This window comes from Equus caballus, chromosome 22 (assembly GCF_041296265.1).
Source record: "Equus caballus isolate H_3958 breed thoroughbred chromosome 22, TB-T2T, whole genome shotgun sequence".
Lineage (NCBI taxonomy): Eukaryota > Metazoa > Chordata > Mammalia > Perissodactyla > Equidae > Equus > Equus caballus.
Window position 1 is genome coordinate 18,736,102 of NC_091705.1, and position 19,638 is coordinate 18,755,739.

At 46.6% G+C, this 19,638-nt stretch overlaps 1 protein-coding gene across 3 annotated transcripts in view; it reads right to left on the minus strand.

The window, feature by feature from the left end:
• Nucleotides 1–6,424: 6,424 nt before the first annotated feature.
• Nucleotides 6,425–19,638, minus strand: part of CDS2 (CDP-diacylglycerol synthase 2) — a 57,556-nt gene continuing 44,342 nt past the window's right edge. For all 3 annotated transcript variants that reach the window (XM_023626152.2, XM_005604493.4, XM_070247746.1), the window contains exons 8-13: nucleotides 18,698–18,785; nucleotides 18,116–18,184; nucleotides 17,056–17,208; nucleotides 15,348–15,467; nucleotides 14,806–14,909; nucleotides 6,425–14,556 (exon numbers count right to left, since the gene is read on the minus strand). In XM_023626152.2, coding sequence (XP_023481920.1) covers nucleotides 14,424–14,556; nucleotides 14,806–14,909; nucleotides 15,348–15,467; nucleotides 17,056–17,208; nucleotides 18,116–18,184; nucleotides 18,698–18,785 — 667 coding nt within the window. In that variant the 3' untranslated portion in view covers nucleotides 6,425–14,423. The remainder of the gene's footprint in view (nucleotides 14,557–14,805; nucleotides 14,910–15,347; nucleotides 15,468–17,055; nucleotides 17,209–18,115; nucleotides 18,185–18,697; nucleotides 18,786–19,638) is intronic.

Consider the following 19,638-nt stretch of genomic DNA (forward strand, 5'->3'; position numbering starts at 1 on the left):
AGCACATGGAACTTTAACCACTTGGCCATGAGGCCAGTCCCCCATTTTACCTTTTCTTTTCTATATGTCCCATATCTTTTTTATCTTCTGTTCCTCCTTTCCTGCTTTCTTTTATATTATGTAAATATTTTCAGAGTAATATCATAATTCCTTTATTTCTTTCACTATATTTTTGAGTTACTTTCTTAGCAGTTGCTCTAGGGCTTACAATAGATATCTTAACTTGTCAGAGGTACTCACTCTTTAGCACACCAGGTATTGGATTTCTTTTCTTCTGTCTCAAACTTCCTCATCCCCTTCTAGCTTTAAAGGACCACCTCCCAAATAAACTGCATGCACTCAGATCCCCTTAGAACCTAAGAGAAATCCAACCTAAGATGAAAGGTTAAGCTCAAGAAGGTTGATGCCACCTCTCACCCTCCCGCAAACTAACGGGAAAGAAGAAAGTTAGGAGTTTCTATTTTTCCCGACTTCAGGTGGGGCCACAGCACATGCTGAACATGGAGAAAGCAGACAGAGTTATTTTCACATGCTAAACATTTCTGAAAGAACTGGATCATTCCATATCTTGTTATGGGAAGACAGACTTCTGCTGCTGTGTCTCGGCAGGTGCAATACTTGTGCATGGACAGGTTTGTATCCTGTGCCTCAGGCCACGCCAGAAAAATAACTATTGAGTTTTCTATATTTGGGGCCAGCCAGCTATAGCCCTAACCCTTCTCGGAGAGGCTGGGCATCAAAGGGGTGCTGCCCTGAGACACAAGTAGCCACCATCACTCCTTTTTAAATATATAGCTAAAAATGAATCACGCTCTGACTTTCAAACATAGCATCAGCACTCTGCCACCTTATAATCAAGTGCCACTGGCCAGATTTTTAATTGAGGCCTCAGGCTTCAAATAATTTTGGAGACAGTTTGATAACAAAGCAAGAAAGAGTTCTTGCCAAGTGGCATCTGATTTAGGGGCCAGGACCTGTGATTTATTGGGATCCTTGACAATACACTTGACCAACTGAGTAAACCCTTATGAGCCTCAAATTCATAATCTATGAAACAGGTAGAATAATATTTAGCTCACAGGGAAGTTATGAGGATTAAAGGAAATGATGCAAATAAAGGGTCAGGCACAACACTTGTTCCATGGAAAGCTTCCCTAAATGTCATTGACGATTAGCTAGTAATAACCCTTCCCACGTTGTTGTAATGGTCCGTTTTAAGTGTCTGCCTCTCCTACTACCTAGGGCAGAGAATGATTTATTTGTCCTTGCATATTTTTTTTGGTGAATAAATGAAAGAATAATCCCAGGCCACTGAGTTTTTTCTGACTCCTTTCAATACTTGAGGCCCAAGGCCCACAGTATAAAGAAAGGGAAGGGAAAGGAGAGAAGGGCGGGGAGGGGAGGGAAAGAAGGAGAAAGAACTATCTCCGAGCCCAGTGGATGATTAGGCTGAGGCTCTGGACAGCAACTTGTCCATTCCCTAACTGCCGCTGGTTATGTCCACAGGTGCCACCACCCCTCTCGTACCCACAGGACCCCAAAAGAATCTCAATCGTCACCAATTGACAGTTTCACAATCTAAGCACTTTGGTAACAGAAATCAGTTGTCAGTGACACAGAGAAGACCTGTTTTTCCTCTCCCACTCCATCCCCATTCCCCAACCTCCAAACCTCCTCTCCTAATCAAGGCTGATGTCAGCAAGGCAAAGGAGAAATATCAATTATTACAGGGGAGACAGGCTTTCTGGGGATATTCAGCAAGATAACAGCAGGGCGACTGAGGGAGGTAACCCACCACCCAGGGAAAGCCTACGGCCAGGTTTAAAAGCTCTTCTCTTAAAAAAAGAAAGAAAGAGAAAACAATATGCAGGCTTAATTATAAACTTCATTAGAACTAGAACCAGGTCTGGCTATCATCGTATCCCTCAAGGTACCTAATACAGTAGCCTTTTAGTCTAATTTGCCAATTTTTTCTTTTATAGTTAGCGCTTTTGTATCCTGTTCAAGAATCTTCGCCTACTCCAAGTCATGAAGGTGGTCTCCTATGTTTTCTTCAAAAGCTTTATTGTTTTATCTTTCACATTTAGACCTACAATCCATGTGGAATTGATTTTTTTGGTATGGTGTACAGTAATCTTTTCACATGGATATCTAATTGATGCAGCACATTTACTGAAAAGACCACCCATTCCCCAAGGCACTATCACCTTTGTCATAAATCAAGTGGCCATGTACGTAGGTCAGTTTCCCTGCTCTTAATTCTTTCACTTTATTTATCAGTTTTAAAATTACCACAGAGGTTGCTGGTTGGTTCATCTTTATGTAACTGGTATTTAATATCAAGATACTGTTTCTTTAGAAAAGACCGGGTAAATGCTTGATTCTTTCTCTTTATTTACTAGTGATAGAAATAAACTTGGTTTACTAGCATCCTCCCGTGGTGATCAATTGAGTTTTTTAAGTATCACTATGAATTCATGTATTTAAACAAAATTGATATGTTTCAATCAATTGCAGTTATTATCCCTATTGATGTTCAAAATGTCCCATCTTTGGGAGCCTCTTCTTGCTGGATCTGAGGCCTTTTGATATGACTCTCTTGTCTTTTTTAGCCCCCTTGCTCTCTGGTATGTTTGCAGCAGTAGATAACAGACAGGTAGAGAGCCCTTGGTCAGAGGAAAATTCCACAAGGTTGACTGGTGGCTAGAGAGAGTTTAGTGTGAGCAGCAGCTTATGTACAACAGATATGTTCTGGACAGGGAGGGCCAGACCCAAGACTAACTCCCACCCGCAACGGGACCATCTTGGGGATGACACAGGCGAAGCACACAGATGAGGAAGAAAAGGTGGGGACACGGAAACAATAATAGCTAATATTTATGAAAACTTACTGTGTGCCAGAAGCCAAGCTAAGCTCTTTACAATACTAACTCATTTAATCCTTACACCAACACCACGAGTGGGCACTGTTACTATCCCTACTTTTCAGATGAGGAAACTGAAGCATGGAGAGGCTAAATAACTTGCCCAAAGCTGCAAGGTCACCTAGCCAGTAAATGATGGAGTCAAGAATCAAACTCAAGCACTCTCCAAACCAAAAGGGAAAAGAAGACAAGCCACTCCTCCTCCTTCATGGATTTGCTACGGATGGCTGTGGAGGGCGATTCCAGCACCAGGTGGGAATCTGCACAATGCCGTGACATGCTCAGCCAGCATTCCAGTGTGAAGTTTAGTCCCAACTGGCCTTGGGGTGCCAAGGTAAGTAAACAGCTCAGTTATAACTTCAGTTTCACACCCCTTCATTCCCAATAGCACCCTCCCTTCTCTGTGACGCAGCCTCACTGGCCAGCCCTGCCTCTACCTTCACTGCAGCATCAGTGCCAGCTCCTTCCCCTGCATCCCCCAGAAGTTCACTGTCAGACTAAGGGGTAATATCACAAAGAAAAGTTTCTGACAAGTGATTGGCAGGTGCTGGACAAGTGCTTTGCTTATCTTCTCAATTATCCGCATTTTAGACAGACCTGGAGAGTATGATGCTAAGTAAGCCAGACAGAGACAAATACCATATGATCTCATTTATACATGGAATCTAAAAAGAATCAAGCTCACAGATACAGAGAACAGATTGATGATTGCCAGAGGTGGGGCTGGGGATCAGGCAGAAAGGGTGAAATGGGTCAAAAGGTACAAACTCCCAGCTATAAAATAAATAAGTCATGGGGATGCAATGTACAGCATGATGACTACAGTTAATAATACTGTATTGTATATTTGAAAGCTGCTGAGATAATAGATCTTAAAAGTTCTCATCACAAGAAAGAAAGGATTCTGTTACTATGTGTGGTGACGGGTGTTAACCAGACTTATAGTGGTGATTGTTTCACAATATATACAAATATCAAATCATTAGGTTGTATACCTGAAACAAATATAACATTGTATGTCAATTACACCTCAATAAAAAAAAATCATCCCCATTTTTAGAGGAGGCAACCGAGCAGTTGAGTGTTTTGTTCAATGTCACAAAGCTAATGACCACTGGGCCAGGATTCCACCCAAGCATGTCACGCCAAAGCCCTGTGTCTCGCTTTGTGACCCACTGCTGCCCTCTGCTGGGCACGTAACAGCATTGCCCTGCAGTGCTGGGTACCACATTTTACATAGGCTTCCAGCACACAGCATGCTGAGCGATTCCATCTGATGAGGGATGGGTCAGGGGGAGGAGGTAGGGAGGGTAGTTCTGGTTCCCAAATCCACTGCAGAGCCCCTTAAATTGCGTCAGACAAAAGTATATGTATTATTTTGTTATGTAGGGCATTATTGGGATAATCGGTGAAATTTGAGTAAGATTACATAACTGTAAAGGGACATCATGTCTACAACTTTCAAACTCAGAAAAAAAGTGTGTTTGTGTATAGAGAAATTAAATTTAGTAAAATGCTAACATCTGTGGAATTTGAAGTTTGTGGAGGATTCTTTATATTATTTTTATAATTTTTTTCTAAATATGAAATTATTTCAAATAAAAAGTTAAACAATTGCACTTTCAGGACGCCACGTACCACGGCTCTCCTGGGACACTCTCTGGTAACCAGTGGAGTCCCTAGGAGACTGTAGATTTATTATCCATGGGGCTCCCTCCTTGGCTTTTCTTCATGACAACAATCACAACCACCATAGTAGGTACCTGGACCCTTGAGACAACAGGAGGAAGAAGCTACCTCGTGGGCAGTAACTACTAGGGGTCTTCAGTTCCCATAGGACCCCATGTGCACCCCTCCAATGAATACACATATTCACAACTACAGGCAATGATGGGGCCCCCCAGGAAGGATTAACTTGTGTGTGTCCAGACACTGGTCGGCATAGCGAAAGGGCTGGAAGGCATTCCTCACGAGGAAGAGTGAAGAGAACAAGATGAAGAGCTGGGGAAGACAAGGCTAGGTGGCGAGGAGAGGAGCTAGCGTGGGGCGCCTGAGAAACACTATAGACATTCATCAGGCAAAAGAGAAGCAGACTGTGAGATGTGGGAAGACAAACACTGGATGGAGGTCCTGGGAGGCACACGTCCTTCTACACCGTGGCCTGAGGTGTGGAGCATCACTCGACTGACTACACCAGAAGGCTCACCTCAGGACACCGAGGCTCCCCAATGGGGACGCTCTAGCAGAGCACAGTGACCACTTGTGGGGTGGGGAGAGGGAGTTGAGGGAGGCGCAGTGTCTGAGAAGAGATGGACTCACTGGAGGGAATCTGAACCACTGGTTCTCAACCTTGGCTGCATGTTGGAACCACCCAGGAAATATTTTTTAAAACACCAGTGCCTGAGTCCCACTCCCAGAGATTTTGATGCGCCTGGTCCGGGTGCTGCCTGGGCACTGAGATGTTTCTTAAGTTCCTCAGGTGATTCTAACATCCAGCCAAGTTTGAGAATCACTGACTTAGAACGCACTGCCTCAGCGGCTCTTTGAATCTCAGAGAAATCGGGACCACGTGGACAAGATCAGAGGGCCCCTCTTTGCTGCAGGAACACCTACCATTCTCGGTCAGAGATCCGAGTTTACTCTGAACCTGTCCTCCGTCTGATGGACGTGCTTTTGACCCTAACAATGTGCGGAAGCTTCTTGTTAAAATAGAGAAGAGACATTAGGGAAGCAGTGGCACAGTTTTACTCCATTTGGAGTCCCCTGGGTTTTGGTTGATTTTGGAACTGGTGATGTCCTTTGGTAAATATGAGAAGGTGATGGGGTCTTTTTGGTTTTTTGGTGAGGAAGATTATCACTGAGCTAACACCTGTGCCAATCTTCCTTTATTTATAACAAATCTGAACTTTGACCTAAGGCCACGGGAAGACACTGAAGGGTTCCAAGCAGAGAAGGCTCACCCCAGCTATAGTGTAAGGAGTGGACAAACAGAGGTGGCCCAGCTCAGGGAGATGACAGGCAGTCGGGACGAATCTGAAGGGTATTTAGAAGGTAGAACAGGCAGGCCTTGGTTACAGAACACGGGGCTGGGGCAAGGGTAGGAAAAGGGCCGGGGTTTGGATTTGCCCATGCAAAGTCCACATGAAGAGGCCTCGCAGGCCCGTGTGGATTAGGGACATGGATTTGGGAATCATGGAGGTACATGTGGTAACCGGAGCCCTGACAGTGGTGAGAACACCCAAGAGAGAATTCAACGGGGGAAAGAGGGCCTTGGGCAGAATGACACCACCTCAGGGCCGGGCCAGAGAAAGGCAGCTGAGGAGGAGCAGCCAAGGAAGCAGGAGGAAGGTCAGGAGGGCAGGCTGCGAAGGCCAAGGGCAGAGGGTGCCTCTAGGAGCAGGGAGTAGTTGGCAGCATCCTGGGCAGTGACGCTGATTCCACACCACCCACCTGCACATCTCACCCCAAGTGAGCACTCCCATCAAAAACCACACGGGATCTAGAATTTCATAGATGTTTATTTGTGTAGTGGGCACATTCAGGTATATAAATAAGGTGAGTACTTGCCAATGTACAGTATACCATGTTCTGACACTGCATTGAAGAAGAATCTATATGTATTGCTCAACACCAATCAGACAATGAACAGAGAAAGGCCAGCTGTGGCAAAAACACATGGATTTAGTGAGACGCCAAGTCGGATAAAGGACAGAGCAGTAGCACACAGGCACACACATTTCTGGGGAGGCCCCAAGGACTGTCACAGGGGCTCCACACACACCCAACAGCTGCTCCATGGTCAGCGACGTCCGAGGGTGGGAAAACTGAATATCAATACCCAGCTTATCAGTGAGAGGCTACAGTCACGTGATACATTCTGAGAAATGTGTCATTGGGCGATTTCATCGTTGTGCGAACATCACAGAGTGTACTTACACAAACCTAGATGGTAAGGCCTACTACGCACCTAGGCTATATGGTACTAATCTCATGGGACGGCCATCATATATGCAGTCTGTCGTTGACCAAAATGTTATGCAGGACATGACTGTACTGAATCTCACTGTGTCCATCCACACGGAGGGAGAGCACAGAAACTGACCTGGGCCTGCCCATCACAGAGGGGACAGGGCAAACACAGGGCTGACCTCTGGGCGGCACAAACACTGGCAGTGATGGGCTACATGTGACACCTGGCACTCCCCACGGGGGACAGGGAGGCCATTTTTATGTCTGGGGAACTTTCCCATTAAACAGATCCTGAGAGTGGACAGAATTGAGGAGGAAGTTAACAGCTGTGCCTGACTCACCCACCACCACCAGTGTCCCCAAGAATCTTCAGCAGAGGGGCCTCCTATCCGTTTGATCTTCCCCTCCTGTTTTGGAAAGTATTAAACATCAATAAAAATTAAAACCTGGTATCAGCATCAAGTCTAGAAGATAATTCATAATCCAGGAGCTTTGAGTCTCCATGATGGGCTTCTGAGCCCAACTGCTGGTCCCCACACCCACGAGAGACACAGGCTGGCCTCTGGCAATTGGCCCCCACCTGCAGGACTCCTGGCACCTCCCTTCCCATGTTTCTCCCGCTGCTGCCCCCACAGCTTCTTGACAGTCCTCTGGCTGGACAATAAATCACTGCATCCTGCCCCTGCCTTGTTCTCTTGGCTCCAAATCCTTTGGTTTTCTTGACCTTGACGTCTGCTCAGCTCTTCCCTTCTGTAAACGGTCCCCAGATACCCAGCCAGTGTGACGGGAGGCAGCCACCAGGTGCTGTGTGTGGAGGATTTAAATGAAACAGCACACGAAGGACACCCTTATAAGAACATGTGTGCACGTTCTGCCCGCTAGAAAACATTCTTAACCCCTTTCCAGGCTGGTGTTCCTTGGCACAAAGCCAGCAAAACCAGCACATGAACCTGATGGAGGTAGGAAACAGGTGTTCCAGCAGCCAAGACAGAGAGAGTAATGTGTCACCGGGTGGCTAAACCCTCTGGGCGCTAGACAGGGAAGCCCTCAGGAGGCTCCAAAGAGCCAGGCGGGGCCCAACGCCTGGGAGAGCAGGAAAGGGCATTTTCAGCCCCATGCCCAGAGGGCCCGCGCCCTGAGTTTGGAGCCTTTCTCTCCACAGTTAAAAAGCTGCCTGGTCCATTAGGTGCAACAATGAGGGAGGAAGTCCAGGCCTGGCACACGCTGACTCCAGAAGGGCGAGAGGGCAAGCCCAGGGTCGGTCACAGTGGCTGCACAACCATGTGCTCCTGATCCTGCCACTGTCACTCATCCATTAACTGAAGGGGAGACCACTATTGAAACACAAAGGGCCCTAGGTCTGGTCATCACTCCCCACTAACACCCAGGAAACAGTCCACAGTCAAGCCGGTAGCCCTAAGTTATTATGATTCCACTGGCTTGAGTCTCAGGGATCCTCTCTGTCAACACCATTCCTTCAAAGTGACGAACGCTCCACCTCACACACACCCCCCATCTCCATTTGGAAAACCAAGACATTTCCCATGGAATCCCACATCCATTCTCCCTTCCTTCGTGAGTCACCCGTGATCTTTTCCTCTCCTAGAAGCCAACAGAGACGCCCCACATCATCTTTCCTCCAGTGCTCACTCGCCTGTCTCCTGGTAATACTTTCAGGAAGGCATGAAACACAGGCCCCTGACCTGTTTGGCTGGAAGGGTGTGGGCGGAGCTCTTAGGCGTGCTGTCCATATAATCTAGCAAAGGCTCCTCGTCCCCACTCTGCTCAGCCGCTGAGATGTCCACCTGTCAGGGAACTGCTGCGGGTTCCTGAGCTGTGTGCATAGAGCACACAGCCCTTGGCCAGAGGGGGAAGTGGGGTCCAGAGCGAGTCACAGATAGGCCCTCACTGCCCACGGAGTGGAGGCACCACCGGGCAAGAGGTCAGGGCTGCCGTCCCCACGGAAAGTGCAAACCAGGGGTGGCAGGAAGTGTGCAAGACATCAGGCAAACCATTCCCACTAAGAACGGAGAATTTCACAACATCCTCACGTCCTCTTTCCTTCTGCCAGGCTGGTCTTCTCAACCAAGTTCAAGCACCCAGACACTGCAGGTGGGTGCTAAGGTTGGGCTGCTCCTCTCAGGAGGGTGGTGTGGTCACCTTCTAGACCCTGAACCCCAGGCTGTGTGCAGGGCAGGTGGCAGTGCCGTGGCTGAGAACCTGGTCTCCAACATTACACCAACTTGGGTTCAAACCATCAGCTGAGATCAACCAAAATAACTCCATTTATTAAGCGCTTACTGTGTGCCAGGCACTGTGCTAACTGCTTACGTGTGTTATCTCATAAAACCCTCACAATGTTCCTTTGGGGAAGTGCTATTATCCGACTCAACTGGGCCTAAGTTGCACATGGTAACCTGCCCAGACCTTGGACTATTTGAGCCTAACGTCATCTTCTTAACCACAGTGCTCAGCCTGTCATGGTGCCTCAGTTTCCTCATCTATAAAATGGAGATGATAATACCTAATCAAAGATTGTTTTCCATGGGCCAGCCCCGTGGCTAAGTGGTTAGGTTAGCGCACTCTGCTTCAGCGGCCCAGGGTTTCACTGGTTCAAATCCTGGGTGGAGACATGGCACCATGTCCATGTCCACTCATCGAGCCATGCTGAGGTGACATCCCACATGCCACAACTAGAGGGACCCACAACTAAAAATACACACAGTTACGTACCAGGGGGCTTTGGGAGAAAAAGGAAAAATTAAAAATCTTTAAAAAAAAAAGATTGTTTTCCGGATTAAAAGAAATAATGTATATAAACCCTTAGCACTGTGCCTAGCACATATTAAGCACTATTACTATTACTGCAATTATTAATAAACACACTGCTGGTAACTTACTGGCTCAAGAATGAAAAGGAAAGGAGCCTCAGCAGATAGGCCATCGGTGGAGGTGGGTGGGAGAGGGGACAGGATTTTCAAACAGCCAACAGATTTGAAACACACTGGCCATAAAATCCTAGATGTCACATGTCTCTCCCTCTATTCTCATACATCATCCACATGCTCTAAAAACCCCAACACGTTAGCATCCAAAGTATGTCTCCCAAACTACCCTCGCAGCTGAGATCTCTTTGCCTTTGAAAACATACAAACAGGTAAAGCCTTACTCAATGGAGAGGCAGCCCCCTGTAAGAACAGCAGCCTACCCACCTGAGAGCCCAGTAAGGTCACTGTTGGTCAACCTGAAGGGGGTGGGACAGTACTGGGAGGAACAGAAAGACGGGGCCATTTTCAACTGATACAGGCAGTCGGCAGCTGGGACTCTGTTCCTCACTGAGAATGGGGCCCACCTTCTGTAGGGGAATGTGGATGAGCTGAGGAGATGAGCCTAGAAGAGGCCTTTAAATTAGCCTCTTTCATCACCATTGGTCCAAACCCCAGCACCCTACGTAGGTCATGCCACAAGGCCCCCACCCAACAAGGGAAACCAGATGAGGAAGTGGGAGCTGTTAATCTCTTTAAAAACTGGAAGCTGGGGCAACTCTGTGGAGGGTGATCAAGGGAAAAGGAAGGATGTTTTGGCCAAGACAAGGAGAGAGAAAGGCTCTGCCCAAGAATCAGCCCCTCTCTTCAGGGAGCTGCTGGTCTGTTCCGCTGCTCTTCTGGAGCCCCTGCTACAGAGAAGCACAGGGAGAGTCTGCCCACGGTTCGCTGTCTCGTGACATATCTCCGACAGCCACTTGGACATGCCCCTCTTCACCTTTCCTCCCCACCCTGACTACGGAAGAACGGGAACCCTGGGTCCAAGGATGCCGCCCTCCCCACTCCACTCCACCCTTTTCTCAGCACATGATCACAAGGTGGGCACAGATGGGAGTTACCCCAAAAGACAAAAGGCAAGAATGCCTAAGGTATTAGCGACACAGGAAGAAGTTTCAGCAATGACCTAACACATTTGGTAGAATAATGAAAATCTACTCCCTTGGAAACTGACCCTGGGCAGGCTTCTTGTGGAGAAAGGCCACTGCTGTAGTTTTGGGAGAAGGTTTGCTGTTTGCCCTGAGTCACTCACAGTCTCCCCCAACCACCTGCATCCACAGCAGGGCTGCTCCTAAGCCTGCTGGGGACTCACTGACAGCCTGAGGATCTGAACTCAAGGATCCACTCACATCAGCCTTGAGCCAACTCAGCAACTAGCTTAGACTCAAATCACAGGGTCTGTTTAGTCTCACTTATAATATACTTTTGGAATCTTCTTGCATAATATAAATCAAGTTACAGGCTAAGAAGCGCAGCAGGAAAAAGTACATACCATAAAAATGGTTTCAAAGTCCACCTGTGTAAGGTTAAAAGTTACATTTCACCGCTTCTGAAACACTAGCCTCAAACATACATTATAGAATTGTACAACACTAAGAGTAAATACATTTTAAATGTAGTTATATTACAGCTACTAAAATGCTCAGAATATGAAACAGGCAAAAAATAATAAACATAAAGCCCAGGCTGCCCTAGGGGGTTTCACTTTCAGGAGTAAAACACAAATGTACTTTTTCAATGCTGAGAGCAGTTAAGGGGGTGGCCTGCGCATACCAAGGGAAAAGACTGGGGTGCCCTCTGAGCAGTCATGAGCAGGGCCCACAGAGAGGATACCTTGGCTCAGCCCACTGCAGACACTCCCTGGTTTCTGTGACACTCTCGCTCATCAGCTCCTTATGTCACCAGTTATGAGCTAATGGCAACTTAAGCTCCAGCCTGGTACCCAGGTCAGGCCTCCTAAGCTTGAGGGAAGGAACGCTGCAAAATTCCAGGAGCGCTCACGCCACTTCCTCAAAGGCGAGTGGGCGTGGGGACGATCCAGTCCCTGTCCTGGTGTGTGGAGCACAAGACAGAGTCGGTCTTGACTGCACCACGTGACCCTGGGGAAGCTCTCTACCCTCGCTGGCCCTCAGCTTCCTCACCGGGAAGGTGCTGAGGACTCTCACCCGAGGTACCTCAGAAGGCTGTTGTGAGAACGGATAGGATTCAAATTGGAAAACACAACAAAAATCTCTAATTCAGGACTGCATGGTATTTAGGAACACAAAAACAAGCGGGAAACAAAACCACGCGTGGCAGTGAGAAACTGAATTCACGACAAGTTTCAGTTTCAGTCACATTTTATTGCTCACACAAAAAAAATGGATCTGAAGCCAGTTATGCTGTTCATTGAGATCTGCACAGGCGTATGTTCACACAGTCGCTTGAATCTTATCTGTATGGTGAAATATCTTCAGTAAATGGGAGAAAGAAAACCATTGTGCTATAGAGACAACAGGTGGTGTGCCCTCCGGGCTACTCAACGAGGAAATTCCTTATTTCACCAGAAAGCATGTGGGGAAATCAGAAGAAAATAAACTCAAGCTGACCCTCTGGGCTTCTTGCTAGCAGCTCTGATGCGCACCCAGCTGCAGTTTCCCAGGACCCCCATCAGTGACCACTTCTACAAAGGGATGCGCCAGGTTCCCTGATCCCAAAGGCAGCCCTATTCAAGAGTGGCTCTCTGCTGCTGGGCCCTAGCAACCAAGGACCCCACCATATGCCCACAATGGGGCACCAGAGAAATGAGGCACCCTTCTGTCTCTGGTTTGGGGAACCAATCATTCTTTAACAAGAAAACTAAATGCGTTCATATTCACCTTCACTGTGGCTGAGATTCTCACTCACCTTAAGGACAAGCATATAGAAAAGGCCTGAAAGCGCCTGCTTTTTGGGTGCCCAGGACACAACTCAACACCCACAGCAGCCTCTGCTGACATGAACTTGCTCAGCCAGAATCACAGAATCCTGGAATTCGAAAACGGCTCAGAACGTGAGGACCCAGAGAGTGATGCGTCCTGCCCAGGGTCACACAGCCATGACTAAAACCCCCGTGCAAAAACAGGTTTTGTTTTTAAAGGGGCCTTGGGCCTGAAAAAGAAAACGCATGTGCTAAAATGGAAGGAAAAGCTCAGAAGGTGCCTCAGTGCTGCCTGCACGTGGAGGTCCCACAGTCACTGTCAGCTGAAACGTCGAGAGGGGTCTGCCTTGCGCTGGACGCTCGGTGGTCTGTGCTGACCGCGGGCTTTCAGGGTGGCGGGAAGGCTGATATAAACAGACACAAAGCAAACCAGCACCACACCGAGATGCTGAAGCAAACCATTACCCCCTCATTTGGCAACAAGAACCACCATGGCACAGAATAATTTAACACATTTGGGCACCAAGTTCTCTCTCCCGTCCTCCCTGACTTGTCCCGACAAAGAACTTGTCTTCCCACAGTCAACCTCACTCCTGTAATTAGGAAGGGAAAAAAATAAATCACAGTTTAAAAGAAAAAAGGTCCCCTAGTAAAATACAAACTACATTGAAACTGGTCACATTATATAAAAAGTATGCATTTAATCTTTATAATAGTCAAATCTCTAGCTGGGTTAGGATTTCCAGAGTTTAAAGCAGGACTTTGTGGTTTCAGTGAAGAAGTCATGGTACACTTGAAATCACTATAAGAAATAAGTGATTTTTAACACACACAGAGACACACTTGCCTTAACAGTAATATATATACAACACAGCAGCTACACGGGTGGTCGGTCAGGCAAGGGGTGCGGGAACCAGAAGCCCTCTGCTCGCCGCCTAATGGGAAAGCCCCCAGGAGGGATTCAGCAGCAACAAGTGTACAGCACAAACGTGAACAGCACTGTCCCTGAAAAGACATGGTGAGCTGGACTGCCCTGTAGGAGCCACCTGAGCCTAAAACCCGCGGGAAAGGGCTTGGTCACAGTACGTGCTACTGCATACACTTCTAATAATACAGTGTGGGCTTTTTTTCCCCAGACTATTATAAATAACTTTTCGTGCTTTCTGAAGAAAATAAAAACTGAAACCTTCTCTCAGTGTGTGATGAAGTAAGGTGAACCACATCATAAAACCGAGCTTGTGCTCCACAGGATTCCATGTGGGTAGGATGCTTATCTGATTAACAAGCCTTGTCATTCCAGCCGGGAGAAGGCAACCCTCCTGCAGCTCCAAGGCAGGGATGACCGAGAAACCCAGGTGGAAGCTCTCCAGCAGTAAAGACATCCAAGCCATACTCCTCTTCCCTGCTGGGGGCGGTCACAGAGACAGGCGGGGCCCCTGAACTGGACGGACACAGAAGCACGACCACTCTCTGCTCGAGCCCAGAAACAGTTCACTTGATGGCAGCTAGAAGCGCCAAGCAGATGCTCCCGAGCTGGGCAACACTGTCTTCTAGGCTGTCAAAAACTTCTGTTTAAAAAACCCAACGGTTTTACTGCCATGACTTCTTTCCAACTCAAAGCTATAGTTTACTCACAACCCAAATCATAAGCACATAGACTGTATATACAGATTTTTTTTAAACCCACAAATAAAGGGAAAAAAAAAAAGACAGTGAGTTGAAGCCTTGTCATTGTCTAGTCACACCAGCTGGGCTTGCCTTGGAGCCCTGCCCCTCGCTCGGTCCTGCTCTCCCGGCCCGGGGTGGCCCCTACTCATCCTCGGCAGCAGCCGTCAGCATCCCCTTGTCGGTCAGGTGGGACTTAAGCGTGTTGAAGATGTGGAGCTGCTGATCTGGCCGCAAGGTCAGGAACTGCTGAATGAGCTTGCTCGGATTCGGGCCCCTGGAAGAGAATATGAAGAAACAGCACTGAGTGGGGGACTTCTAGGACCTGGTTATCCAAGAGGCTGCTCCCCCTCTGGATTCTCTACTAACAGAGGGCAGGGGGCCCTCAGAGAATCCATAAACAGTAGCAAGTGAAAACTGCATTCTTATTTGGGACGGTTTTCACTCAAACAGAGAAAGCTAAAATTCTAGATTTTCACCATACTTAAAACTCCACCTACTTGGTTCAGATGGAAAGGCACTGTACCTGATAAAACTGGCGATGTACACATTGACAAAGGTGGCCATTAGATACTGGCAGTCAAAGCGATCCATGATGCCCCCATGGCCAGGAATGGTGTTGGCAAAGTCCTGTTAGAGGTAGGGAGGGACTGGTGAACCTGGGCTCAGCCAAGACCAAACCCTGACCTGTGGTCCCAACTCACATCCAGCTACTATCCTGAGTAGCTGAGGGCAACAGAAAGAGAGAAGTAAGCACTGGCCCAAATGATAAGCCTATAATAGGACACAATCCTACTAAATTATAAAATCTTTCTCTGGAAGAAAGATGCAAGATATATTAACAAACTGAAAATCCAACTATTGAATTTTCTTGAAACATGGTATTTTCATTTAACCTGCCTCCATTACTTGCATGGAAGAAAAGCACACGTTAATAGTCAGGGTTTATAGCCTGGTATTTTGAAGCAGGTGGTGGCTGATGGGGCAGGACAGGAAGAAGGCAGAAGATGGGTGAAGAGGCGCCTGGCTGGGAGACAATGAGAGGAACAGAGAAAAGGGTTTTCCTACTTTGATTTTAAAGGCTCGTTTGAATCCACTTGCGAAGAATCCTCCAAAAGGGCCGATGAGGGAGGCAAAGGTGGAGAGGGCAATACTGTGAATCTGGAAGGGGTACATCCGGACTATTTTCTGAGAACAAAGGAAGGAAAAGTCAAGATGCCTACAAGCCAAGCCTCATTACTTGTTAACATAAATAGCTCTTTAAGAACTATATTTTCCCCAAGAAAACAAAATTAGTAAGAAGACTGGATTTTTTATTTTACAAATCTCTAATGTCTGGCTTAAGAGAAGACATTAAGATATTCTGCCTTCTTGGGGGGACAGCCCCATGGCCAAGTGGTTAAGTTCGTGTACTCTGCTTTGGCAGCCCCGGGTTCGCCAGGTTTGGATCCTGGGTGCAGACCTACACACCGCTCATCAAGCCATGCTGTGGTGGCTTCCCACATATAAGAGCTGGAATGACTTAAAACTAGGATATACAACTATGTACTAGGGATTTGGGGAGAAAAAAAGCGGGGGAAGATTGGCAACAGATGTTAGCTCAGGGCCAATCTTCCTCACTGAAAACGAAAAAAAAGCATGTTAAAAAAAGATATTTTGCATTCAGTCTGCTGTGATATGTTGCTTTAGCTGAAGTCTATGAATAAACTCCAGCCTTATATAGATATATCACTGAAAAAAAAGACTATCTTAGTGCTGTCTCTTCAGAGAATTGTGGGTATTATTCTTTGACACAACACCAGAACTTGACAAGTGGTAGTTTCTTAAAAATCTGGTGCAATGTGGAATCTGAAATCCCATCAATAAACTTTTTGTACTCTTACATTAAACCCCATTGGTCTATCTTGGACTTGGAATGGATCTTTTACCCATGCACAACTGTGCAACACCATGCATATTTAGAAAATACCAGTTCACTGAGTTATGTAAATCTTCCAAATGTAGACACATTTCGCTCTACAATGTCAAAACATCCTATGTTAAAATCACCACAGATCTCCTCCGAAAAGCCTGTGGGTGTTAGGAAGCTGTCAAGCTCACAGCGGCAGGTGTATGCTTTCCAAAATTCTAATTTTCATTTGAAAGTCCAATTCCTCACTGATAACAATTACTGTCAGTTGTTTTCCTTGAAGTGACAAGCTCACTTTGTTCATTTTCAAGAAAAATGTCTGCCAAATATCCAAGTCTGAAAAACTACAGTTTGTCAGTTCTTTTCAAGCAAAAATTATGTTCCTGCAAAAAAGCAGCTAGTTCAGCTCGAAACTAAAACAAGTGTACGTACGCTCTCCCTTTAGGGGATACTGGACTTCAGTATTTAGCACAAGCATTTTAAGCATACTTTCCATTTTGGTACACAGAGTATTAGAAAGGTGTGTATTCAAGAGTCAAGATTCAGTAAAATTAATAATAGTACTATTTTATCAAAGATACTCTTAAGAGGAACTGGCTGATTTTACTGCATGTGTGTGGCACAAAGAATCCAATGACTTAGTCCACTTTGGTGCCACTGTCCTCACTCACACCAAGGTGCCAGCAGGTTTACCCACCACAGCTTTTGCACCATTGTGGCAAATGTTGACAAAGTGGAAAAGGCAAATGACATCACCGGGGAGGGAAGAACGTAGTCTTTTGAGGGAAAGCAGTGGGGGGTGCGGGACTCTTTCTTTGTAGTCATTATCCAACTAAGGACAGTTCACCCCATGTGAGTGGCACATACCCAGCCAATGATTGACTGAATCACCCCAGGAATGACATACTCCTGCAGGCGAAACAGGTCCGAGGGCTCACAGTCCACAGTGAAGCTGTTGGTGTCATTGTTGTACTCCACGGGGCAGACAAAGCATCTGTACCCAGACATCACATAGGAGAGCTGAGGATGAAGAACACAGAGATGCATGAGGGAGAAAAGTTCCAGCCATCCTGCCTGGGTGGCAGACACCTGGGTTGGCCACATCCCTATGCACTAAATCAGAGGCTTAGCTTCACCACATGTGTATTTTCCCTGACTTTGGGGGGAAAAAATACAGAGGTTCATAGCCCACTGAGGTCTCAGACATACTTGCCCCAACACCCAGGTCCTGAATAAATCTAGGAAAGACCTGAAGGAACTTGAGCAAAGAACTACAAGAAGTTTCCCCCATTTGGGGGAGCTAGGGTCCGATTTTCTGGGATCTCTTAACTTAGTGCTAACTGGAGGCAGGTGGGGAGAGTGGTAGACTGAGAGGCAGACAGCCGGGAGGAAGAAGGCTGAAGAGCAATCAAGTAGGGGGGTCAGCAATGAAGGACAGCTGGACAACGCTGAGACAGGAGAGGCTGGCCTGAGGGTCAGAAGCAGGGAATGGTACTCTAGAAAAGGCTGGAAGATCATCCACCTCCAGGAAGGGCACACATAGGAGAAAATCTCAGCTGAGTGGCAAATCTCACCTCGCCTCTTACTCTCAGGTGCCAATCACCCAGACCTTGAAATATGAAATGCCTGGACAAGAATGCTACCTGTGAGTGTCGCCAGGACTTGGCATGAGAGGAGTGGAAGGTGCACACAGCCCCTGCTCCTCAACTGCCAAGACCTGCTTGAAAACTGGCAGATAAAGGACAGGTGGTGCTGCCTGTGCCAGTTACAGAGCACACCATGCTCATGCCCCTGTGCAGGGCAAGAGTACCATTCAGCAGGACAGAGTCCTTGGCCTCGGGCGACATGCTCTCTAGCCCTGGACAGGCTTTGAAGGGGGGTGTGAGGCCTCTGTCCACTCCCCCACCCACCAGGAGCCACCACCTACCAGAAGGCCAAAGACCACAGTAGCAAAGAAGCCCCCAATGAAGCCTTCCCAAGTCTTCTTCGGGGACAGCTGTGGACAGAGAGCAAGCTCTTAGCAAAGTGCATTTTGATAACGCTGGTTTTGGGAACAATGATTGCTTGTTAAAAACCTTTCTACTATTAAAAACAACCTCATTCTGTTAACTACTTCACCTTCTAAAAGACCCCATGCTTGGTTTCCTTGTTCCCTGCCTGATACCCCTCAGTGTCCTCTCTCTTTCAATTGGTATTCATGTAATTTAATAATGTTATGAAACAGTATCCTAATCAAATGACAACACCCAAATTCAGATCAAAGCCCCAAAAGTGTGCCTGTACAACCTATAAAAATATTTTCTCTATTAGCTCTTTTTTTCCTATTAGTAGGTGTCAACGTCTCCCTTTGGCTTTTCTCTTGAAACTGATTTACCGCCAGCCTTTCTCCAGGATGACATGAAGATGTACACACCAGCTAGATCTCCTCTCTGCTCCCAAGATGCTCTCCTCGTACCAAATGCACCACCCTTCCCTCACGGTGCTACTTCATCGTAGGGGACCCATTTACCTTGATGAGTGGGGTCCGACCAAAGAAGAAGCCAAACATATAGGCCATGATGTCATTACAGATGACACAAGAAATGGGGACAATGAACCTAGGAAATAAACCAAGTAAGAATCAACTCTACCATGATGCTAATGCCTCAGAAGTCCACAAAACAATGCCATTCATAAATTCTAGTACCAACATAACCCACAGAGTACTCATTACCCACTAAAGAATAAAAGAAATGAAATACCATATGAGCCATACCTAGTACCTGGCACACAGCAGGCCTTCAAATGTTTACTGAATGACTACTGAATAAATGGAGGTGTATTTTATAAAATGTCATTTGTCCTTTTTACATTATAAAGCAATATATGCACACGATAATACAAATTTAAACTGTAAAGGAAAGAAAAAAATTAAGTTTTTCTTGTTTTTCCCATCCCTATCTCTCCATTCTCCAAAATAACTATTTTTAATCATTTCTGACTTTTCTTCTTCTAGTAGTTATGGCCATAACTGTAAATGATATATTTTATGTCTATTTCATGGTTTACCTCCTTTTTTTTTTTTTTTTTTACTGTTTATTACTAGCTCAAGTGAGCCCTGCCTTTTGCCAGGATCACACTGAGAGCAAACCCACCATACACACAGCTAGATTTCTACTCTGCACCCCCCTGCTGGTCTGCTCATCCCCACCACGCAAAGGGTAACAGTTCCCACATTTGGACCATCTCTCTCCTCTCCTCTCCTCACACTCCACTCTGGGACAGTCACTTGTTTTGTAATTTCCTCTATTACGGTTTAACACCATATACATGAATTTCGATTTCCTGCCCCATCAAGGATAGGCAATATTTTCTGACTTCCTGTTTGCTCAGGGAGAAATTTAGAGCAGTTGTATCTCCCAAGCCCTTCACGATATTTCTTCGTTGAGGCTTCTAGCACATCTTGTCTAC